The sequence below is a fragment of the Aspergillus ochraceoroseus genome (genome assembly GCF_002846915.1).
Source record: "Aspergillus ochraceoroseus IBT 24754 chromosome Unknown P175scaffold_7, whole genome shotgun sequence".
NCBI classification, from domain to species: domain Eukaryota; kingdom Fungi; phylum Ascomycota; class Eurotiomycetes; order Eurotiales; family Aspergillaceae; genus Aspergillus; species Aspergillus ochraceoroseus.
This window is the reverse complement of record NW_024468482.1, coordinates 1,591,331-1,607,059: the sequence shown is the minus strand read 5'-3', so window position 1 is coordinate 1,607,059 and position 15,729 is coordinate 1,591,331. Positions and strand designations below refer to the sequence as shown.

The 15,729-nt window shown below is 49.2% G+C and overlaps 5 protein-coding genes across 5 annotated transcripts; all 5 read right to left on the bottom strand.

Moving 5' to 3' along the window:
- Positions 1-1,222: 1,222 nt before the first annotated feature.
- Positions 1,223-2,696, bottom strand: P175DRAFT_0340249 (uncharacterized protein). Its single transcript, XM_040892878.1, has one exon. The coding sequence runs from the start codon at positions 2,596-2,598 to the stop codon at positions 1,684-1,686; it is 915 nt and encodes a 304-aa protein (XP_040750340.1). The 5' UTR covers positions 2,599-2,696; the 3' UTR covers positions 1,223-1,683.
- P175DRAFT_0340306 (uncharacterized protein) lies at positions 2,696-3,684 on the bottom strand. The gene is made up of 2 exons (XM_040892879.1): positions 3,268-3,684; positions 2,696-3,153 (listed from the first exon to the last, which is right to left on the bottom strand). The coding sequence occupies exons 1-2, from the start codon at positions 3,469-3,471 to the stop codon at positions 2,794-2,796; spliced, it is 564 nt and encodes a 187-aa protein (XP_040750339.1). The 5' UTR covers positions 3,472-3,684; the 3' UTR covers positions 2,696-2,793.
- A 213-nt stretch (positions 3,685-3,897) lies between these two features.
- Positions 3,898-6,167, bottom strand: P175DRAFT_0442900 (putative G1/S-specific cyclin Pcl5; the record flags this gene model as incomplete). Its single annotated transcript, XM_040894143.1, has 2 exons — positions 3,898-5,618; positions 5,744-6,167. The coding sequence occupies 2 exons, from the start codon at positions 6,165-6,167 to the stop codon at positions 3,898-3,900; spliced, it is 2,145 nt and encodes a 714-aa protein (XP_040750338.1).
- Positions 6,168-8,488: 2,321 nt separating this feature from the next.
- Positions 8,489-9,290, bottom strand: P175DRAFT_0495284 (uncharacterized protein; the record flags this gene model as incomplete). Its single annotated transcript, XM_040896069.1, has 2 exons — positions 8,489-9,178; positions 9,273-9,290. The coding sequence occupies 2 exons, from the start codon at positions 9,288-9,290 to the stop codon at positions 8,489-8,491; spliced, it is 708 nt and encodes a 235-aa protein (XP_040750337.1).
- Positions 9,291-9,998: 708 nt separating this feature from the next.
- On the bottom strand, positions 9,999-12,803 carry P175DRAFT_0495283 (uncharacterized protein; the record flags this gene model as incomplete). The annotated part of the gene is made up of 2 exons (XM_040896068.1): positions 9,999-11,969; positions 12,021-12,803. The coding sequence occupies 2 exons, from the start codon at positions 12,801-12,803 to the stop codon at positions 9,999-10,001; spliced, it is 2,754 nt and encodes a 917-aa protein (XP_040750336.1).
- Between the last annotated feature and the right edge of the window lie 2,926 nt (positions 12,804-15,729).

Genomic DNA, 15,729 nt, shown 5'->3' with positions numbered 1-15,729 from the left:
CTCTCGTTGACTAGCCAGGGAGAATGGTTTTAATTTCTCGGGCGGCACATCGTTCATAATAAGCGATAGCACCCCCAATGTCTCCTGATCAGCAAGATCCGCATACGAAAGTGGAAACGGTTCAAAATAGATGTGGTGTTTGGCAAGGATCTCCAGTTCGTATTCATCGTGGCCACGGGGGACCTTGGGCTTAAATATGAAGAAATTGTCGCCCCAGATCATGGATATAACCTTTTAAAAAATCCATCAGTCTTCGATTGATTAGCAAACATGAAGCAGCATGCGTATTCATTACCATTGTCCCGAATGACCAAATATCGGTCGCTGGGCCCCATTTCAGTCCTAACTGGGCCTCCGGACTCCGCCAAATAGGCGTCCCAATTTCGTCCCGGTCCTCACAGAAGCGGGAGGTTATGTGCACGGTACTCTCGAGGTCTGCAAGTTGGACGTCTGTAAAACGTTGCCCATTGCCGCTCTAGGAAGTTGGCGCGTAGTTCACGAGAACATTATCCATTTCAATATCTGTAAAAAGGGGGGGGTTTTTTTTTTCCGTCAGAAACAAGCACTTTGGTTCGAAAGACTTATCCAGGGGTTTGGTCCTGACCGGTGGTATGCACATAACCATCTTCATGGAGCACCTTCAGAGCCTCAAGTACCATCTTCGAGACATATTTGATCTCCCTTCCATTAAGCTTCCTGGTTGCTGAAGCGGTCTGGAGGTCATCTTCGAGATGCTCTTCAATACGATTGCGAGTGGGGCTGGTGGCTCCATGATCTCGTCGAGCAAGGGACGCAGGTATGGTGTTCTGGGCTGGAACTTCCTCAGAACATCCCTTTCCTTCGTGATACGGAAATGGCGCGCAGTTTTGATTATTACCGTCTCACCAATTTGGGTACTGTTAACGATCCAGGCATGTTAGCATCAACTAAAATTATGAGAATGTGTGCTTAATATGTACCTTCCCTGCCAGACAAATTCTCCAAGTTGCTTAGTGACTGTATATTTACTAGTTAGCTCTGCCAGTAAGACACTGGCCTAGTTTCAGGAGAGGGTTTGATGAAGTCATGTTGTCAAGAGATCAAGCAGAGGTTGGTAAGGATAAACACAGTAGGTTGACGGATATTGAAGCAGTAGTGCTATATTACTCCCGTACTCCCCCTTTTAGTAAAGTGCGAAAAGTTTAGAACACTTGCTAACCCTATACAGTAGAACACATTAAAAGCACCCTTAGTATAACAAGGGGTTTGCAAAAAGTAGTCATATAATATAGCACAGTATGAATACTTGGTTCGTATATAAAATGTATGAGCAGATATCGATAATAGCTAATTGTTGTATTCAGCCTATAGGAAACTTTTCTACCGTCATGCAAAGATAAACATTTGAGCTATTTGATGGGTAAAATTGAGTTGCCATGCCCCAGAGGCGTGCAAGGCATTTAACTCGCTCTACAAATACTATAAACAGCATACAGCTATTCCTGGCTAAAAATACCGCTCCAGCTATAAAACTTCCAAGCCCCTGCATACCTTTTGCTTGGCTATAGTATGTTGTATTATACGGCTGTTGACCGGTCCTAGGCAAGAGATTACTTATGCTAGTAAGTATAAGTAATAGTAGACCTGGTTGCAATCAATTTCCCCCTTGCGTGCCATAGGTAGGTACTACCTAGAGATAACCTGCTACTGTTCCCCCGGAAGCTTCACATCCTCCCATCCCCTTCCATCCCCGATCCCTGGTAAACTCCCCAGTCGTCGAATCCCCTTCCACTCCGAGATATTCATCCACCCGATCTGCTGGAGTCCGCCGAACCCTCCAATCCAATACACTTGCGTCACCACCATCTTCGCCCAAAAGCTAGAGTGCGGAGACAACGGCTTCCCGGGCAGCCATACCTTGGCATCGGGATGTGCATCCACATAGCACTCGCGCAGCGCGGCCTCAGTGTCACGCGGTATGGGGGTCTCAAAGGGCTCAAGGTACCCGAACAACGTGACGCGTGGCAGACCAGCTTCACTGAGCGGGAAGCCTGGGAACACGGGGTTGGTGCTGTTGACGTGGTCCCACCAGTCGATCGAGAGACTGAGGTTGGAGCCGGCAGCGGTGTTGCGGAAGGTGGTTGCGACGCGGAGAGCGAGGAAAGTTGGGTCGCCGTTTCCTCCAGAGCCAGAGTCGAGTGGGAGCGCTTCGTCACAGTCGGCGAAGTACTCGCGAAGACTAATAGGCTGGCCTGCGACGGAGGCTGGCGCATGGGATTTTAAGGGTAAGGGATCAGGAAAAATGGTCGAGACCACACCGGAGGTCGAGACGGCGAGGAGGCGTCGTGCCATTAGGGTTGAGGTGAACCAGGACGGAGGGGGGAACATGGACTCCTCCACGTCACCTTCGCTGGCGTCCACAGAGACGGCATCGTGGGGGACCGTTTCCTCCCGCAGGATTGTCGACCATGATTCGGAAGACTCACCAAGGACTGCCTGAGCGGGACCTTTGTCCCTCGCCGTAACCACAGGAGTAGCTGTAGCTTGAAGGGAGAACCAGCCAGAGAGAGTCAGTGCGGAAACCAACCCTGTAATCAGGAAATGACCCATGACTCTCATGAGACTTAGAGAAGTAGAAGATGACAAAAGGTGATGGAAGAATGCTACGGAGAGAGAGGAGAACTGGAAGAGGGGAAGAGTCAACGGTCCATAATATACCGGGCCCCTCCCCCCACTGATAACCGGCTCTGGGGACGCGTGACAGTGGGCTGATCTTATCTGATCGTGCTATTCTATATGAGGCTAGCGTTTGATTCACGCCATTCCGTTTTTCTCCGCCTTGAATCCGCCATCTCCCGTAATGATTGGTGCCTTACTGCCTGGCAGCCTTTGGACCTCACCGAAGCCTTGCCGCCTGAGGCTGCAAGCCCATCGCCACCGTTCCGGGCATGACTCACCTGGTCCGTGATCCGGCTCTTGGTTAGTTACCGGGGCCCAGTGAGTCATACTTCGGTATGTAGTTGTTAATCTGAGCACTGGAGGAAGCGGAATATAGTGAGAGTTCAGATTCTGCTGGTATTGGATGAAAAGATCGTCCTTACCGCACATGCGAGTATACAAGAGGGGGGGAAATATCCAGACACCTGATAGTGTACGTGCAACGGGGGTCTTACGCTGGAAAAAGCCGAATAGAAATCAGAAGAAACTCTCAATCGAAAAAAAAAAAAAACACCTAGCAGACTCCTAGCAACCCCAGTAAACTCCACGACTGCGGGTGTGCAATCCTACCTGACAGTGGCGAATAGCGAAGGACAAAATATTGACGAAAGAATCCATAATCCATTCCAGTTCCTCCTGCCCATCACACTCCAGTTCAGATGATAGTAAAAGCACGCAACCAGTAAGTGACAACAATGAAAATGACCAAGGAAAAAAGACAAAGAAAATAAAATAAAAAACACATCGCAAGATTCCTACCCCGGCATACATCATACACCAGCAAGCTCAATCAAAGCCGCTAAAATAAAGTAATGGTCAATACAGACTCCCATCTCCGAAGCCCAACAGCGGTAGGGTATATACAATGACGAGAAAAAAAAAATTAGACACTTTTTTTTTTTCCCATTGCAAAAAGAGGATCTTTGAGAGAGAGTTCGCACACAACTTTTCCCGACCCATCGTCCGCATCTCTTCCTTGTGTAGCGTTGAGAGGGAAGTTCAGAAAGAGAGTTACTCGATCGACGAGTTCGTAGAGTCGATAAAAAAAAAATAATGATTATGCAATAACCGGTGTTAATAATAAGAACTTTTCCTTTCTATACAGAAAAGAAACGCAAAATGAGGGAATAAGGGAGGTGCGGGTTCCATAAGAGTAGGGTCAAAGGAAGGGAGGGGAGTTGAGCTGAAAGAGAGTTTAATCTAGCTCATATAGTCGGCACGCAAGCTAGGATGGAGCGCAATCTTGCGAGCTTCGCTCCCACAGCATGCACGCTTCATGCCGGCGGGACCAGAGAGCGAAGCACCAAAGCCAAGAGCGCTGAGCTGCGAGACCGACGAAGGGGTCTGGTTGGCTGATTCAGACTTGCGAAAGACGTTAGCCATAGTACCATCCGCCAGGACGGGACCTTCAGAAACAGAGTCAGTGCGCATCAATCGGCGAACGTGATTCTGCAATTGCAGGTCTTCGGATCCAGTGCGGCCACGCTTGCGACATTGACGACGGTGAGACCCTGGCGCGACCGTTTTCTGAGGACGGCAAATGGCACCCGACAATTCGCAGAGGCTCTGAGCGGCTTCATGGGTAGACGAGATATCTACTGGAGTTCTTAGCGAAAAGCTAGAGAGATCAGGAACCCGGCCGCCGCGGCCAAAGTAGGTTTCCGGGGAGCTGTATGCATCGCTGAAAGAAGTTTCATCAATGGGAGATGCAACACCCAAGTGTTTCCGAGTCTCTTTCAAAGAGTTGCCAGTGGATCGCATGGTGGCCTGGACCGCTAGACGAGGCAAAGCAGCTCCATTGGTACCCGAGAAACTCGAGGACAAGGAAGATCGGGAAGACTGGGAAGACTGGAAAGACTGGGAAGATTGGGAAGAAAGCGTGGAGACATCCGAAACCATCGACTCTGGTGAAGATGCAGATGACGTCGAGCAAGCCAGGGATGACCGGCGCAGCAAGGTTGGGTAACCATCCAGCGTGCTAGTTTTAGGGCAAAGCGGAAGTGACGGGCGCTGATCGAAAATCGATCGCGCAGTACACATGCTCTGCGCCTGAGACATTGCAGCATACATATGGCGCCGGTGAGCAGCCTGGCCGCCGGCACTCGCAGCAGGAGTGGCGGCGTTGTTTGACTGGGGGGTCATCTGAGGGGTGGGCAGCATCGGCAGTCGGGGCATCGCGGGGAGGGCTGGGAGGACTGGGACACAGCTTTCTGCTTGGCTGTTCAACTCGGGAGCCGGAACAGCGGTCGACTCGACAGAAACGGGGGCCGGGCAGTCAGCGCCGCGCGGGCCAGTGCTGCGAGGCGAGGGGGAGTCGGTCACCAAGTGAGGGTTGAATTCGCCCATACTCGAAGGCTTCATGGGCTCAACATCAATTTCCTCCAGCTCCGGAGTGAGCTTCGGAATCAGTGTGCGCCAAGACTGTCCTTCAAGAGCAATCATACCCCCCGCACTGGGAGTATACTTCAGAACGATGTCTGTCCAGCGCTGGAAGGTGGCTTCGGAAATGTGAAGTCGCCAACCAACGGCCTCGAGGAACATCAACTCGTTCTGGTTGATTTCTGTCGTATTCAGGCCGGAAATCTTGCTCCAAGCGCGAGCAGAATAATTACGGTCCTGAAGATATTTAGACGCCAAGATCAGAGCGGCCAAAAACATGCGTCGACCACACTGCATGGCACGACAGACAGGTTTGGCCCGCGACTGATCGTGGGTCAGATCATGGCTTGGCACGTGTGACTTGATCTTAATCAGGTAGTAGAGCGCGACCTGCAACGTGCTATAACTAGTCCGGGAGCGGCGGAGAGTTTCTTGGATAAAGGTACGCAGGGGTAAAACACCCTTGCATCCCGTGCTAGAATCACTGCGCAGCGAAACCGCGGATAAGGGCCAAATGATCTCGACGATCTGCGACGCGGTGTCTTGGGGACCGAAAATCTTAGCTCCATGGTTCGAAAAAGCAATAAAAAAGCCGCCCCCTAAAAAGGAAGGTGTTGGGGGGGGGGGGGGGGGAGGGCCAATCATGGGTATCCTCTCATTCACTCACCGACAAGATTATCGACAAAGTTAACCTTCCGCTCGGACTGCCGGAGCAGACAGGGCGGAGGCCGCGTGCAAGACACGCCGTTTGACTGCACTACATTGCTAGTACGTCGGGGATGCTTGCGCATTTCCCGCGGAACAGCAACTTCGGCAGCTTTAGGGGCAGTTCCCCTTGAACAAGAACGAACACCACCAGGGGCAGCCAGTCCTCTTCCTCCGGCAGGGTATTCACCATCATGTTCCCAAATCACATCGACGGAGTTCGTTGATGTGGATGAAACCGAGCTCTGGGTGGAGAGTCCATCGAGGGAGAAAATGGAGGAGGAGGAGGAGGAGGCTGAAGAAGAGATCGACGATGCATATGGGTGAGCGTAGGATGCTTTGTATTGAATGCTTGGGTTTGAGCCCAACACGTCAATCCCTGACATATCCGAGAAGCTACAGAGTCTCGCGACCTGAATACCCTCAACAAGATATCGAAGTAGAAAAGTATTCTCTAAGGATGATCCAAAGGGACAACCTTAAAACGTGGGACTAGCCGAATATGGGAAAGGATGATGCAAAGATCTTTAGTTTGTAACCGTGAGTGTATCAATTATACCGTTGTGCAAATAACCGTTAACGAGAAGCGATAAGACAAGATACCGTCTTTTGTTCGCAGGCGACGGCGAGCCTTAAGAGCGATGGTACTCCAGGTTTGTAGAGTATCAAAAAAAAAAGGGGGGGGGGGGGGGGTTAGAGTAATGAGGTTAAATGAAGAGTCATTCAACAACACCAGAGGGTGAGGAGGATATGTAGGAGAGTCGAAAGGAAGAGGGGGGCAGGTGGCAAACAGGTCAAGACAGAGAGAGAAAGAGTCAGGGTCTAAATGTTCCGATCACCTATTGTAGATTCCAAGTAGATCAAGCCGGGGGTATCGTATGAGAGTAACGAGACACGTCAAAGAGTGAACGTGACTCCCCAAGGACAAAAGAGTTGGACGGGATATGACTCAAAATGAGGCAACAACCATACCAAAGGAAACACGGAGATCTGGGGTAGTGGATTCTGCAACAGAGGTGACCGGAACAGTAGACTTTGAAGCAACAAAGTACATCTTGAGGTAGGGGGGCGCAAAAGAAGTTATAGCGAGCCGATAGAACGGCCGGACTGACAGACAAGCAGGCAGGAACCGTTGGGGGGGGACCGGCGCTTGTGTAGGCAGTCAGGTGTTTATCGGAGGCAACACGAGATCCAGCGACGAGAGGAGAGGATGAGAGAAGGGAGGCTGCGATGGCAAAGAGAAACTAGTCAGCAAAGAGAACCAGGAGAATTTATGGAACCTCTGGCGCCTGTTTTGACGATGACTCCGAGTCGGAGTCTTAGCGGGCAAAAACCCAAGGGTCCGCCGTCCGGGTGACTATACGGGGAGGCGGCGGAGTAATAGGCAAAAGACTAACCCTGGCTGCCCAGAGGATAGAAAGAAAAAGAAAAAGAAAAGCTTAAGTGGCGGGGAAAAAAAAGATATCTTTAGGTAGATATCTTCAAGTCAGGCAGACAGGTAGAGACGGAGAAGGGAGAAGTGGTAAGAAGGAGGAGGAGGAGGAGGAGGAGGAGCAGTTACTCACAGGGAATTGGTGGCAAGAGTGGCGAAGCTGAGAGGGAGAGAGCGGATGCAGGGACCACTCTAAAGCAAGAGAATATTAATACGAACTACAAGAACAGAAACATCAAGAAACCCGAGATACAGTTGAAGATAATGAGGAAGAAAGGGGAGGGGGGGGGGAGCAAGAGGAGGAAAAGTCAGCCCTGAGAAAGGAAGACGGAGAAGGAAAAGAAAAAGAGAAGATGAGGATCGGAAGATGAGGACGGATGCGGATATGAGGGAAGCAGACGGGAGTCATCCAGATAGTGACATGGCACTTTTGTTTTTCTTTTTTTATCCTGGCTTCTTCTTTATATATCCTCTTCTTTTTCTCTGATTATTATTATGATTCTATCTAACTGATCCTACCATACACCAGACTACAGATAATATACCCAACTGAAGAGAATCCCGTCAAGATGAAAATTCTGGTGGTCAGCCAACCAACCACCGTATTTGGATTTGCCAACCACGCCACAACTTTCAATCCGAAGACTCGTAATGATTTCACAATCAATCTTTATTCTCACGAAAGAAAGAAAGAAAGAAAGAAAGAAGCTGGAGACTGGATGAACAACTGGCTGTGGAACCTCCACCTCACCAGGCAGCATTCATTCTTCTACCTTGAACTACCGAGTATCCGTACAGCTGTGTATATCTGTGGCTAAGAATAACCTCACTGCCTGTTTGAATTTCAGGATGGTTCATAAACAGTACGGAGTAAGGCTACGTACTTTTGAGTCATGCCGACCGGTACACTTTTGGTCCATCCAATCTACATCCTGCAAATCCGGCCTCCTCAGCATCGCCCTCCCCTGACTGGCCAATATCTCGTCTTCCGCCCGCCACCACACGTCAGAAGGATGGATGGATTGTACTTGTGACGAAGGAAGAAAATATTACTAGGTACATACATAGTATTCCCTTCCATATATGTAACTAACCTAATTCCCGACCCTCAAGTCTGAGGGATAACTACCAAACACCAGTAGTCATCTCAAAGAACCATAATATATTTAGGTGCTCCGTAGTCAAGCAATAGAACAAAGCCCCCCTCCCTACCACACAAGACATTACAAGACATAAAAAAGAAATAAAAGATAATATATTTTGAAACATAAAAAATCATCGCGACAACCGTCCTCCGCCCGCCCCTACGACGACATTCCCCGCCGTCGGATGCGTCGCATCATGCACCACACAAAGCAAATACTTCCGGTCCGGAACCACCACAATCTCATGCTTCTTCGTCCTCAATCGGAGAAGCTTGACCTCGTCGTCATCCTCCCGTTCCGATCCATCGCCGTCCCCGTCTTCGCGGCCTAATGGAGGAGGAGGAGTAGTCCCCCCCCCCGGCGCTGCACTGTCCGGGACGCTGCTTGAATCCCTGCGCTTCGGGGTCGGATGTTCCCCCAGCGGATGCGATAGTGAAAAGCTGAGGGTCGACGCGCTGCTGACGAACGCGAAGACCTGCGCCGCTAGTGCCTCTGCCTGAGAGGGCTGGTGCGGTTTCGGTGGTGTTGCGCTGGTGCTAGGGGCGGCGGGTAAGGGTAGGTCTGTAGGAGGAGGAGGAGGGGAGGAAGCGGAGTCCGGAATAGCATCTTCGGTTCCAGGTGCCGGGGGAGCTGGAGATGTGGGAGCATTTCTGGTGGGTTTAGAAGAGGACGAAGAAGAGGAGGAGGGGGAGGAGGCTAGGAGTCCGGTGCTTTGGATAATGGAGCCATCTTTGCGCGAGAGGATAAAGGTGGATTGCACTCCTGGGCGCGAGGTGAGATGGGAGAGCAGAGCGGCCACATGTTGGGGGATTTGTGGGGACTATTTCACTATCATTGTTAGTTTCGCGATTCGGGAGAAAAAAGAGGGAGGGGGTTAGATATTTCTGGGTTTGTCTGTTGAAGGGCACACATACCACGGTAGAGTTCGCCATTTCCCAAGGTGGTGCGGGGAGTAGAAGGGAGGTGTTTGTTTAGGTCGGGTGAGAAGAGGCGAGAATGTCATGAGGATGCTTGGGCACACCAGAGTCTTCTCATAGCATAGCCTGGAATCTCAGGGTATACACCAAACCAATGTCTTTAATTGCAAGCGATTGTAGCTATTCGGTGGTTGTCAATAATAACAATCCCGTCCGTCCGTCCATCCAGAACTTCGACACAACCAAACCGTGGATGACTAAGCGATGTCAGGCAAAACCGTCTCCCAACTTAACTTAACGGATCGTATACCTACTTAGTACTCGTTTACCGGCATTATTTTAATTTGTGTCAATTCTACGATGAATCCAAGTTGGTTTCGTCTCTAGTTTTGAACATCTTCCAGAATTAAATGGGTAGATTGGGATTCTCTGACTATGAACTTTCCAACGAACGGAATAATAAAACTCGTTTATGTACAAGGCAGCCGAGCAGCAAGAAAACACTAGATGGTATCGTCAAAAGAGAAGGGAAGATAATTGACACGAAGAATATTATTAATAAAAATAGCCCGAATGAGTGACGATTAGGAGAAGGAAACTGTGTCTGTCTGAACGACGCTGGCCGTTGAGCTGAGGTCACTTAGGGTAGAAGGAGCAAGCAGGGAAAGGAGAATTTATTTAAAAACGAATGCGAGATGGCCACCCAAAGGTTGAGAGAGCGGCTTAAAACATAATTCGGGTCCTCTGGCTGGCTGGTGAGTTGTCTGACTCCCAGTTGAGGTCGAATTCTTCAATCATATCCTCCAGTTCTCTGGCGTTGGAACTGTCCTCACTAGCATAACTGTCTTTCCCGAATGAATCAGGACTGGCAATCCAACTTTCTGGTCGGTAAAAAGGTTTGCCTTTACCGGTGGGTCTTTCCTGCTTGTCGTGCATCTTATGTCTGTCGTGTGTGATTTTGGGCTCCTCCGAGGCAGAGGTATTGACCGTAGCTGAGGAAGACCGTCCCCTGAGTGGATGGATTGCATTTGTAGAGAACGACGCAGTCGATTCTCCCAGAATACTTGAAAGATCCTGTTTGATCCCGACATCCAGAGCTGCGAGGAGCGCAGCCTGGAGGATCTTGTTTTGCCGCTCCAGGTGTTCGATACGCCCTTCGAGAGAAGGGTTCGGCTTCGGCTCTGGAACTTGATAGTCATGAGAGTTGTAAGACTGGTAACCCTGAGAACGATGCTTGTGTGTGCGATTCCCTGGAACATGCTTTCGACGGCCCTGTGGTGTTGGGGGGCTTATGTTTCTCGAGTAGTGCTTTTTCAATGAACGTCCCCTGTGAGAAGGTAGTTCATCAACAACAATAGGTGCGTGTTTCGATCGTCGACGTCGCCCGGATGTCGCCCGTGGCTGTGGCATGGACACCCCGCCTGCTGTGACCTCGTCATCTGAGGAAGGAAGAGGAGCCTCTGAGAGATCGGGGATACGGGGTTCCAGGGTGGGATTTTCACGTTTCGTGTCTGCACTCTGTGCACGACTACTACGGTACGCCCGAGAGGTTCTGCTGGAAGATGGGATAGGCAAAGTTTCGCTACTCTCGCGAGTTTCCGCCTTTGAGCTCCCTGGGGAAGTGCAGTTGTGTCGTACGGGGAACGAGTGCCGTAGAGGATTGGATGGAGGGGGAGGTGGTGGTGGTGATGAATGACTTGACGAGGCTTCTCTTCGGCATCGTCGGTCAGCATGAATTCGGGCTTTATAATCCCGATTTTCCACAATTGCCGGCTCTCGGAGTGACTCAGACGATTGCCGCTCTTCATTTTGGCTGTCATTAAAACCGTCAAGATAGATGCGATTCGTGGCAAGGTCTTGCATTCTCAATGAACGCGCCCTTTCTGCTCGACTTTGTTTGGTTCTTACGAATGGGTTAGATCCGGAATCGCCAGATGGATCCGTTTCCGCACTTCTGCTCTGTGCAATTGCTGGCTCTTTAGCACCTAATACTAGTCTCGGCGATGGTGTCACTCGGGCATGTAGAGAACTATTGTCATTCTCTGCGGCATTCTTTGAGCTTCTTATTTTGGAAGAAGGTTCAAATGGAGGATCAAGATCTGATTGCTTTGGCTCGCGTTGATTGGGCTGTTTGTCTTCTGAGGATATCAAGTTCGTGGATTCTAAGTCTTGCAACTCTGGCTTAGGAACTGTAGGAAGTGGTCTTAACGGTGCTGGGAGAGGAAAGGCCTCGATCGTTTCCATTGGGAGAGATGAGGACCGCCGTATATTTTTTGCTTGGGGAAAGTTCTCTTGCACCGGGCTCGCTTCGTCATGGTTCAAAGTGCATTCTTGTCGCTCAGCAGCAGCTAGGTCTTCATTGTGTGCCTCCCGAGGGGCTTCCTGAATCTTAGGCAAGGCGTGGGACAAAACTTTGGTTTCTCGGCTCTTCGATTCGGAGACAGCTGCTGCAGAGACTTTTGGGACAGAGGTCGACGTGCCTGACATAGGCCGGTGAGGGGTTGGCGCACGGGTATTTGGAATGCGCAAGGCCCCTTTACTAGAGATGCGTGGAGGCATGGTGTCAGGGAAGAGCTTTAAAGCCGGTGTTGTTGGAGCGGATGAACTCTGTAAGCCGGCTGACGGTTGGGGGAATTTCGCGACGAGTGTTCGGGTTTCTTCTTTTGACTTGACGTCTTCGAGAGGTTCGTGAAACTGCTAGAAATTAGCACTGGATTTTATGCTGTAAGATAGATGTAGTCTCACTTCTGTATTCGGCAAAATGTTTGCTGGGCGCGATTCACTAGGCTGCGACGGTGTTGAGGTCTCGGTCCCATTGTTACCACTTGAGCTGCTCAAACCTGAATTGACTGAGGTATTAGGTTTGGTCACCAACGGTGCTGGAGGCCTTGGGGTTTGTCCTGGCCTTGTGGGGGAGGCAGGATTCTGACCGAGAGGTTGCTCGATACCCTTCAAGCTGTTGTGCTCAGAAGGGGCGAGACTTTCGGGCTGACAAGAGAAGTTCACTGCAGCCTCAACAAAGGACGCAAGATCTCGAAGGTCGAGTGACGACACCTGACTGCCGTTAGAACTGGGCGAATGCCTTTCCTCGAGCGGATCTTCCAGCCATGGTTGACCGATAGTTTCGACATCCCGTTTCGGGTTTGATTTAAAACTGAGGCTCGAGACGGACCTCGAAGTAGATGCCGTGGAATCGGCACTCTTATGGCCTGGTTTGCGAGCTAGAGACGAAGTGAGATAACCTTCTTGTTGGAGTGCCAACATGTGTCGAGAGGTTTCGTCGGTCTTTATCTTCGGGTCCGCTCCTTTCTTATTGCGAAGAGCCAGTCGTATACGTCTTTGTCCAGCCTTTATCATTTCCCGAGCTCCGCTTGAATGTGAAGACCCTTGTGAAGACACATGGGTTTGGATAAATCGCATGACTTCTGAGATGTTCTCACTATTCAGTTGACTGCTTGAGGGATCTGAAGGTTGGATGTCATCTGCCATCGATAGGTACTGTTGATATTTTGGCGATAAGGTAGACATGTTGTAGCCTGGTCGTTTCGATGATTGTGAACTTGGGCGGTAGGTTGGAATAGTTGGACTCGGAGCAACTAGGGTCCCTTGGAATTTATTAACCCCCGGCATACGGAATTCGAGATGGACGTCAGCCACTAGTGAGATATTAATGATATCCACGAGGAAGATGAGAGGTCAGCATCTGATGTCTGTGGAGGCCGTAAACGAGAGTGCAGAATATGTCCGAAGTCGAGAGGTATCAAACGCAATGCGAGCAATCTCGTTGGCTAAAATTGTCGTTTGGAAGAATAATAATCAGATCATAGAGACACCATCAGGTAAACGAGCCTAAGTAAATATCCAAGACGCTGAAGAGAAGAAACGTAGCGATATGGAAAGATCGAAATTTGCGTGTCAGTATGTGTGTGTGTGTGTGTGTGTATCTTATGCTTAGGAAGCTAGCAAACGAGGCTATGTTCTGAAAATCGAGACGCACGGAATAATACCCTATAAATAAGAGAAAAAAAGGAAACAAAAAGGCGCTTGAAAGAGAGGTTCACCAAGATTTAATAAGAACTATCTCAAAATCGCGAGTTGTCAAACATCTTTTCTGAGTGAGAGAGTGGTATGTAAAGGTGAAGCAGCACCAAATGATGTCCACACCTCGTTCTCGATAGATTGAAAGATAGAGTTGGATCTAAGTTCGAAGTAGTACGTACCATTTCTTCATAGTAGGATGAGAAGGGGGATGAACCAGGGAGAAGCGACAAGCAAGGCTAGTGGATCCATAATTGATCGAAATCAAAGAGCTAGCGGCGTAGCAGGGAGCCAAAGAAGAAAAAGCAAATCCCAAAAATAAGAAATCCTGATTTCTCGAGGCACCCGTAAGCGGTTCGATCGGGATTTTTTATGGTGCCTGATGGCGCGAATGATCGACTATCGGGCCCAAGAAAATTGACAGATTAGTTTTCAAGACTAGTGTCTTGCTGGTGGCAGGCCATAAGCGCAGAAGCTCTAGAGAAGAACACAGATCTTCGTCTTCCAAATACATGGGTGTGATTTTCGATCTTCATTTTGCTCTTTTTTTTTACTCCGAAGCGGAAGATCTGTTGCCTCCAGGTGTTAAATCAGCGGAGGTACTTATTAGACCTGGGCTTAAACAGCCTCATCCAGAGGAGCTGGCCATTCTGAGCTGACCGTTCCCAGCTAAACTGCAGTGGAGAGGTGTAGTTAGACCGTAGTTACTGTACTCCATTGAATCCTGGTACAAATTTCCAGAATGGCCGAGACTCGAAGACCCCGAGTTCGGGCAGTTATGTGACTTTATTCTTTTTGACAGACATGGATCACCCTGTAACACCGGTGTCCGTAAGGGATAGTTATATTCCTCCAATCCCTTCCACACCCACAGTCCTCCCGGTGACAACGGGGAGAGGTTTGTCATTTCAGAACGCAAATATCTCCAGGATGCAGGGTGGTCAGGTTGTTTCTAGACCAGCTCGAAAACCTTGGCCCAACGATATGAGGTATCACCTGTGGATCCGATCAGAGAGTGGTGTAACGATGGGGAAGGGATGATACCTCGCTCACTGGACTGGACCCTGCTATCAACTAGCTGAATAGGGAGGTTGATCCCAAGCCCGGAAAAGAGCACACAGCTTTTTGCTAACGCCAATGGGATAGTTGCAGATCAGGCGCGAATGTGACAGATGCAAAGACGGGAGAGTGGATCACAGGATGATGGATATACCTAGGATGTACTCCGTAAAGAAAAAAAAGAAAGGAGGTGGAGAAGTGCTAAGTTGAATGGGAAAACTACCAGTGGCGTTTTTACAGGTCACATTACTCCGTACTGCAGCTTTGAACTAGCAAGAGTAAAATCAAGAAGACAACAGCTTCCCCCAATATTGAGAATCAATTTTACTCTCAAATCCCTCAAAAAGAATCATTATGAAGAGGGAAAAGAGAGACCACTATTTAACTAATATTGTGGAGAGCCACAAATAACAACAAACCATTGGCGTATAGTAAGTCCACTAACCATCTCCGAGCCCTAATTGATATCCCAAGTCCAGCGGACAAAGGAGAAAGAAAGTACTGACTATAAGCAAAGCTGAAGTCAAAGGGAAATTAGCCGCGTCGTTACTGAAAAAAAAAAAGGAAAAAAAAAAAAGGAAACCCAGAGCCCACCTCCTTGAGGCTTACAGCAGATAGTTCATAGTTTCAATGCCTAATTCATTCTCCCAATAATAGCTCAGATATCAGAAAAATGGCAATATATGGTGCTATCGAGAATTCATTAGTAAAAGATCTTCAGCAGCATGCGGACTAAGGTACCTACTGCCGTGTGGGTTCTCTACTGATAGCATAATAGTATACCACCGGGGAGTACGGAGAGTATATGCAACTACTAGTACGGAGTATACAAGATGAAACTTCAACCCCAGGAACCTGAGCTCGGGATTCGAGGTAAGCGCTCTGAATACTCAATACTATACTGTAGACAGCTAAAACAGAGATACGTACATCCTAGCAACCTCTCCTCCGGTCAACTTCCTCAAGAGGTGGCGTCATTCGACTTCACAGCATCCAACATGTCAACAGAACAGCCCAAAATGATAATCTCTTGAGTAATTGATTCACCTCCTGAAGGTTCAAGGTCGAACCTGTAACGGATGGTTTTCGAAAGCAATTGGGCCCCATGAACTGCTTCTTCTTCTTCTTCTTCTTCTTCTCCTTCTTCTCCCTGAATGTGAGCACTTTCATAATCCCGGATATCAATGTCTACTGGTAACTCCAAATTCAAACCCAAATGCTAGATTTGTTCCATGTCTTGATAGATGTATCGACAACAGGGAGCTTTCCTTTCTCCCCCCTCTGATGCTCAAGCCTTTTGCTTGATTGATGCAATTATAAATCGGAAACAAATGCCCAAACGCCATAGTATGCTTGT